The sequence below is a fragment of the Carassius gibelio genome, chromosome B14 (assembly GCF_023724105.1).
Source record: "Carassius gibelio isolate Cgi1373 ecotype wild population from Czech Republic chromosome B14, carGib1.2-hapl.c, whole genome shotgun sequence".
Taxonomy (NCBI): Eukaryota; Metazoa; Chordata; class Actinopteri; order Cypriniformes; family Cyprinidae; genus Carassius; species Carassius gibelio.
In genome coordinates this window covers 14839439-14847336 of record NC_068409.1, presented here as the reverse complement: position 1 = coordinate 14847336, position 7898 = coordinate 14839439, and the positions used below count along the sequence as shown (strand labels likewise).

At 36.5% G+C, this 7898-nt stretch overlaps 2 protein-coding genes across 2 annotated transcripts; one reads left to right on the top strand and one right to left on the bottom strand.

The window, feature by feature from the left end:
* Nucleotides 1-565: 565 nt before the first annotated feature.
* Nucleotides 566-4444, bottom strand: LOC127971951 (serine/threonine-protein phosphatase 2A catalytic subunit alpha isoform). The gene is made up of 7 exons (XM_052575291.1): nt 3980-4444; nt 2768-2977; nt 2496-2669; nt 2305-2394; nt 2031-2192; nt 1470-1588; nt 566-1353 (listed from the first exon to the last, which is right to left on the bottom strand). Exons 1-7 carry the CDS (start codon nt 4079-4081, stop codon nt 1281-1283), a joined length of 930 nt encoding a protein of 309 aa, XP_052431251.1. The 5' UTR covers nt 4082-4444; the 3' UTR covers nt 566-1280.
* An 844-nt stretch (nt 4445-5288) lies between these two features.
* On the top strand, nt 5289-7708 carry LOC127970910 (UPF0461 protein C5orf24 homolog). The gene is made up of 2 exons (XM_052573619.1): nt 5289-5527; nt 6029-7708. Exons 1-2 carry the CDS (start codon nt 5486-5488, stop codon nt 6635-6637), a joined length of 651 nt encoding a protein of 216 aa, XP_052429579.1. The 5' UTR covers nt 5289-5485; the 3' UTR covers nt 6638-7708.
* Nucleotides 7709-7898: the final 190 nt, after the last annotated feature.

Sequence of the window (7898 nt, the reverse complement as noted above, 5' to 3'; positions counted from 1 at the left end):
GGCAAAAAAGGGGCACTTTAAAGATAACTGGTTAAGAAAATGGCTCCATCTAGCGAACATTTTAAACACCAACCTCTTATGTAATTCCTGTTATGCATAGCATTTTCATGCCCACAATTCTGTGTAAAATATTAAACTCACGATTTTCAGTCATGCATTATTACATTTAGTTAACATAACGACGACTAACTCAAATTTGATAAGATTTAAAGTTTTCACCTTCATGTAAGCAAACTTTTTATTTTGCTCTAAGCAATAGATAAACCTCATTCTTTTTGTCCTATTCGGGTTCCATCCTCTTAATTTTCATTGTTTAAATAGTTGCCTGAACTTGACCAGACCATATTTCAAAAAGTGTGGTGTACTGTAACAATCAAGAAATAAAATAAAGGGATATTTTATTTTTATAGTTACAGTGCTCAGTATATTTTACTGCATAACAGGAATGACCCAATTTGACAATAAAAATCAATCAGCAACACTGCTAACATTTTGCACCACCCTACAGCAGAGGATGAACAGAAGGTTACAGCTGCTGTCTAAAAAGAAACAGGCTTCACATAGATAAATAACAAGAGTCTTTATTGCCTTTCAAATCCCTATTTAATTGTGCTCTCGTTTACAAATTGGGAAATAATGCAGTGACATACAAAAGCAAAAACAAAACCACTGCTGTGTATACTAAGAACAATAACAAATACTGCATTGAAAAAAGTGCTTAAAAGACATTGAAAAGGGACTAAAACTATTGAAAAGGGACTAAAACTAAAGTATCTCATACCCACCTGTAACAAACATTGCAGTAGGCGATCGTTTAAAACCGCAGTCGGAAATGTGCCCGATGACAGCTCATTGTGTACCCGAGGCCATGCAGCATGAAAATGCAGCTATAATACACAGCACTATTTTAAGCTCATCACAACTTGAACATTATCCACTTGTAAGCATTTAGAGTATCCAAAACGCAGCGTTGTAGAAGACTGCACATAAACCCGTTAGTCAGAAGAAACCCCTATATGCTGATCAAAAACACAACAGCTTTATAGTACATAAGAGAGAAAAGTACATGATGCAGATGAACGAGTACTGTTACATTATTGTGTTTGTTGAGAAGACTGCATCAATCTTATTGCAGTATAGATAGGGCACGTTTTGGTCCAAGGAAAGGGGTTTGTGATGGATTGAACAGATTGAACAGATGAGCATGTCTTCTTTGAATAATCATTGTCCACTGGTCAGATAGTGCTGCAATACTGTAATTTTTAAAAAGCCTTCCCATTTTACAGGAAATAATCTGGAGTGCGACGAGTAACGTGAGGCTCTCCTCTGCGTGGTGCAGGGTCAAACTGTAAACTAAAGGAAATCATTCTTTTAATATTCATATTTATAACAGCAAAATTACTGATATATAACACAGGGGAAGGGGAATTATTAATAAAAACAGATAATGTTATATGTTATATACGTACAAGGAATACTTAAGCGTGTCATCGAGTTCCATGATGGCAGCCTGGTTACCACATCGGTAGCAATAATTAGGTGCACTGAAGATGGTTACAACATTACGTTCATGACACCAGTTATAACCCTGTAGAAAAGTTTTACAAATATGTTAGCCACTAGCTAATCTACAGTTGATAGGTGTATTATTATTCAAATTCAAAACAAAAATTACATTGGAATTGTATACATTTCTACAAATTTGTTTCAAATTTCTATTACACTTTAGTTTCAGATATACTGCACTTTTTCGTGTTACATTTTAATTTACTCATGTAACAAACAACATTAATCATCTTCAAAAATGATATACGGCCTATACGAGGCATGTCATAATAGCAACACTATGCAAATAGAATGAAATGTACATCTAATTCATGGAAATACTCAAAATAACCCTCTTAATTACAGTAAATGTGATCAGTTTATAAATGATATCACTAGTAACCACATACCCCTTGTGGCCTTCTACAAATTAAACATTCATGTATCCAACATATATTTATACATGGTAATTGTTTCTCTGTTACCTCCATCACTAACTGGTGAGCTCGTGAGACCAGAGTCAAGCAGTTGGCATGGTTAAATGTTTCTGAGATGTCCTGGCCAAATGTGTACCCAGCCCCCCTGGGGGAAATCCCCCAGCCTCCCCGGTCATCTGGATCTGACCACAGCAAGTCACACATGGGACCCTGCCAATGAGATTTCAGAAGACCCTGTGACCTATTCACAGCTGGGACTCTTAACGATTTTGAATATAGTAACACAATACATCTTTCTGATATTCACAGGTGGAATTTATACCTCATGCGGAACTTCTTGGATACGGTCCAATGCGCGGATGTGATCCAGCGTGTCAATGGAAGGTGACAATCCTCCGTGGAGACAGAAAATCTGTGGAGACAGCGCAAAGTTTAAGCTTTATGTGCCCTCAAATTACTACGCATCAGTACAGTTACAATGGATGAAACACTGTTAATCACAAGCCATTTTACCTGTGTGTCTACGAGGGCTGTAAGAGGGAGGTAGTCAAAGAGGTCTGTGAAATATTTCCAAACATTTGCATTTCCATATTTTCTAAGGCACTCGTCATAAAAGCCATACACTTGTGTGATCTGTCTACTTTCATGATTTCCACGGAGGATGGTGATTCTCTCTCGATATCGAACCTGGACAATTTAAAATGACAAAACAAGCCTTTAACAATGCAAATGAATTTTTCTTTAAAAAATTAATTAATTAATTAAAGCTGTATCCATTCACGTACCTTTAAAGACACCAGCAGTGTGACTGTCTCTACTGAATAGTAACCTCTATCCACATAGTCTCCCATGAATAGGTAATTGGTATCTGGTGATTTACCCCCGATCTTAAACAGTTCCATAAGATCGTGAAATTGGCCATGTACATCTCCACACACTGTGACCGGGCAACGCACCTCCTGAACGTTTGACTCTTTGGATAAAATTTCTTTAGCCTGCAACAGATCAAACCGGCAGGTTAGACTAAAAAAGCAGACAAACAGTGCTCTGAACTATTAACCTTAAGTGCATTTAAAATTCCTAACAAACTGCTAGAGGCAATGTTGACATGGACCAGTGATTAATGAATATTGGGATATGCCTAATATGCCTTTGTTCTTGGAAATGGATTGAGGGCCTGAATTAAATGAGTCTAATTGGCAAAAAAAAAACAAAAAAAAAACAATGAACAACAATATTAATTACAATAATACTACTACTTATGATAATTATTATTGATTTTTTTTTTAAATATATTATAAAAGAAGTATATTTCTCCCAATACAAACTCAGGTACATCGTCCTTTGTGCTCCACAGTAAAAAGTCAGTCATGCAGGTTTGGAACAACATGTGGGTGAGCACATGATGACAGGATTTTCATTTTTAGGTCAACTATTTTCAGGCAACAAGCGTACATTTTCACTTTTACACTGTGCAGGTAAAGTTACAGGACATTGAAATATTTGGTTTAAAAGAATCAGGTCATACTGATTAATGCAGGTGGCCACTTGAAATAACCTGTGCATCTTTAACATTGCAGTCACAATTTACATAAAATAACTATTTTTAACAAATTAAAAGAACATAAATTATATTTAAAATAAAGCTGGTGGATCTGTACGTTTGCTTAGAAAGCAAAAGGCAAACCCAAAACTCTGCCTGACAACGAATAACAGTAAAGTGGGCATAACCTGACGAGCTCTGGTTGCTAACTGCGCTGCACAGCCAACAACCAATAGACACATTGATGGCGCACAGACGGCCAATAATAGAATAATTCGGCACCGCCATCTTCGGGTAAGCGGCCAGTGGGAAGGGCACACTGCAACTGTATCTGAGCCGAAAACAAATATAGCCACAGTCTGCTGCTGCGCCCACGGACCGCCTGACAAAACACGCGTTTTAACATACAATGCAACACTGACAAGGGTGAGGATGACCGTCACGCGGAACTCACCTTCTCGCATAAGATTTTCACTTGGTTTTCCGACAGTTGCTTGCACTCGTTTAGCTGCTCGATCCATTGGTCCAGTTCATTCGTGAATACCTTCTCGTCCATTCTCGACAATTCCTTAAATCATTCAAGTAATGTTAAAAAATGAGGTAAAATGACTCAAAATGTTTTGTTTGGGTTTGGCGTCATGCGTCAAAGGAATCAATCCCAGTTAAAAAAAAATAAAGCTGTTGAGTCTTTGGTCACTTGAAAAACTTCAAGGCCTCAAAATGAAGTGAAACGATGTTACTTTTACTCCCTAAAGAATAAATCGATGAATTATTATTCTCTGTAAACATTAAGCGATTAAAAGTAAGCCTGAAAGCTCCTTTGATTTCGGTCAGAGTCTGGTTATGATGCGCAGCAGCGAAGAAGAATCTGCTCATGTAGGTTGACGTCATCTAATCCGCATTCAAAATAACGAATCCTACTACAGTGAAGGCGTCCTTCTTAATATTCATGAGCCAGACTCTTTATGACCTAATTAATATGTATAAGCCAAGGCGTTCGCAATAGGCTGGCTGTCAATGAACGTCAGCATGACCTTATGAATATTGACCAGTTAAGTCTTCGCCATAGTAGTCTTTGTCGCAGATACATTGCTTTGTCTCTTGTGCGTTTAGTGCCGCCAACTGATGTACAAGGGGAATGACACTAAGTTTTATTTTGAGAACCGCTACATTGTTAGGTTTAATAAACAAATAAAGAAGTAATAAAAATGATATTATCATCTATTACTTCTACTACTACATTATGTTTTGTTGCTGGAAGGTTAAGGTAGCTACTTTTTGCCTATTAATATTATTATTATTATCATTATTATGTTCTGTTTCTGGGAGGTGATATTCTTTTTTACCCTCTGTGTATCTTGTAAAGAAGCAGAATTCATTATGGTCTTTAACATACTTCATTTAAATATCGTTATAAATATACTTAAAATATTGTCTATCTATACATTGTTTTCATGGTCATAATTTTTTTACTTTCTCATATACCATAGTTTATTCTTTACTCTGTGCTTTTCATTTAACTATCTCTTTGGATATATGACTTAAATTAAGATAAATAATATTAATTAAAAAATCCTTGTTCTGTGTGGACACAGTGACATGGTGACATTTTCAAATGTCCTCAGCGAATAAATATATATAAATGATTAAATATCGAGGACAAAACTGGCGCGTGAGCTGACACCAGGACCTTCTGGTATTTGCTAAAGAATAGTATAAATTCCCACCAGTGCTGACGCATGCGTATAAGCTTTTCTTACTATTTTATGATTTTTTTTCTAGTGAAAATGGCTGCCTTTCAGCTTTAAACCTCAGCGGTTCAGGAGGAAAATATCCATCCCATAATCCAGAATTAGCACGATCGTTTAGGAAGAAAGCATTTCGCGGTTGAAGGATGTCCATATTCCTGCGTAAATAACATTATGCTTTTGCTTTCAAGAATGGAAGATAGATCTGTTTCATGTTTAACCCATTACATTCCGTGATCCGCGTTCCAGATGAGGTAAAATACTTTCTTTATTGCATTATTTAACGCAAAATTACATCTGTTTTATACTTAATTTTATTTTATTTGCAGTAATTACAAGAATAGTCTATATTAACGACCAAATAGAGCAGGAAAAAAGATACAGAATGACAGGACAGCGATGGACTTGCATAAGCGATATTCCGCGGTCGCTCTACATTTTATGACCAGACATTGTGTTTATCTAACTGTAAAGTGATGCGATCTACTTAAAGTATGAATATTTCCATAGTTTATATATAGTTTATATAGCCACTCCTTCTTCTTCATTGACTTTCAGTGGTTAATTGCACAGGCCTGTTGTTTTCTTTTTGATTGACGTCTTCAATCAATCACTTTCGATCCACGCGGTCGATGTAAGATGTTGGAAAAGTATTGTAAAGCCTCACATTCAGTTGTTATTTCACAATGTACTTTTCATTAACCACTTTATCTTGAAATATATCAAATGTTTTCAAATATAATTTATTTGAACAGAAAATGATGCACCAAGTAGCCAGCAACAGCAACGACTATGGTCTGGGAAGCATTGGGGATGATGGACAACACCCAGCCAGTCACTTTGAGTTGTGCAGTTCACAGTCCAATAAATTTTACACCACCGCCCCACCTCCTGCACTACAACTGCCACTCCCAAACTTGCCCCCCTTGCCACAGAGCATGATCAAGCCCATGTCCTGCCAGATGCAGGACTCCCAGAATGAATTTCACTCCCAAACAGTTCGAATGAGGGCTGCAGATGCTCCAGAGGGCTCCAAGAAAAAGAAGGGACTTGGAAAGTCTGGACGACGAGGCAGGCCCTCGGGTACTACTAAGTCCGCAGGCTACAGGACAAGTACAGGACGACCGCCTGGCACCACCAGAGCAGCAGGCTTTAAAACCAGCCCAGGACGGCCACTGGGCACCACCAAAGCTGCAGGCTACAAGGTGAGCCCAGGTAGGCCTCCAGGCAGCATCAAAACTCTGTCAAGGCTTAACAAACTGGACTATGGCGCCTGCAATGGTGCACCGTTCCCTTTTACCATGATGCAGAAGAGGGCCTTGTGCGAAGCCACTGTGAAAGAGAAAGACACTACTACAGAGTGAAACCTGTTTTTTTATTTATTGCAAGGGGGACTCGGGATGTGGGTGCATGTCCAAAGTCACAGTAAATTGTGTTTAAGATGTCAAACTCTTGCAAGAAAGAAAAAAAAGATGGATTTTGATACTACAGCTCATGTGTATGTGCCAGTGTTATCCTTTTTTGTATCTTTTTCCAAAGACCATTAGCATTACCTTTCTCGCAATGACATATGTTAACCTATGATGTGCATGACGGTAGTATTGTGAAATAAACTTAAAGTACTGAACACATATTAACCTTTTCAGTCCCTTGGACTTTGCTGAAGTGAGATGTAGAGAGAACTGCAATTGTGTTGTTTTACATTTAACTTGACCTTTTCCTTAATACTTTCAATGTAATGTTACTGCTAGGAACAGTCTTCATCACATAGTTGGTTTCACTCTAGATTTTAGAACATTGCATTTGACTTGAAAAATCTGATCACTAGTAATAACTTCTCTGTTCCCCTGATGTTTATGTGAAAGTGCTTTGTAATGTCCAATGACATGTTGATCTTTTTTGTTGTTGCTGTATTTATGAAATGTCTGGTGCCCTTTTCAGACAGAGGATAGTGTGAATTTTTGATAAAATGTCAAGTCACAGATTTCAGCAATGACATAATGCTCTTGTAATTATAACTGTGAGTTTATATCAGCCATTGTTTTATGTTCAACCTAAAACTGTTTTGCTGATCAATGATCCACTCTAAAATTCTCTGTTACTTTTTTTCACCACTGGACTAAAACAAGTCTTGGTTTTGTGTAATTGAATACACCTGATCTGATAAAAAAATAAATAAAAAATAAACAGTTATTACTCCAAAAAATAAGTTGTGCGGGAAAACTTCTAAAATGCAATTTTTTTCTTTACAAATGATGTTTTTTTTTTTTTTTTTTTTTTTTTTTTACTGATCTATTAAGTTGGTGTGAAATTGTCTCTATTATCAAGTAATTATATATGACTGTAACTTTGTAAACAATAGAATGTATGTAGCAAAAATATGTACACAAAATATTACAAATAATTTAATAAATAAATAATTTGGATGGGCTAAATAGGAAGTACAATATACATGTTGTAAATATGCACATATTATAAGACAAAACATATTGTAAGACATAGCATTAAAATAACTTTATGAGCGTAACTATGTAAAATGAAACCTAAAGAACTATACTGCACATATAAACATTTTACTTAAAATTGTTACATTCTTTTCCAAAAAGAATTGTTCAGAACAACTAA

Coding starts and splice junctions, on each gene's coding strand:
- LOC127971951 (XM_052575291.1), bottom strand. CDS start 4,081: ATGGACGAGAAGGTATTCACGAATGAACTGGACCAATGGATCGAGCAG. Junction 2,670..2,767: donor CACTGCTGGTGTCTTTAAAG/GTACGTGAATGG, acceptor TAAATTGTCCAG/GTTCGATATCGAGAGAGAAT. Junction 1,589..2,030: donor CTCACCAGTTAGTGATGGAG/GTAACAGAGAAA, acceptor ACTTTTCTACAG/GGTTATAACTGGTGTCATGA.
- LOC127970910 (XM_052573619.1), top strand. CDS start 5,486: ATGTTTAACCCATTACATTCCGTGATCCGCGTTCCAGATGAG. Junction 5,528..6,028: donor TGATCCGCGTTCCAGATGAG/GTAAAATACTTT, acceptor TTATTTGAACAG/AAAATGATGCACCAAGTAGC.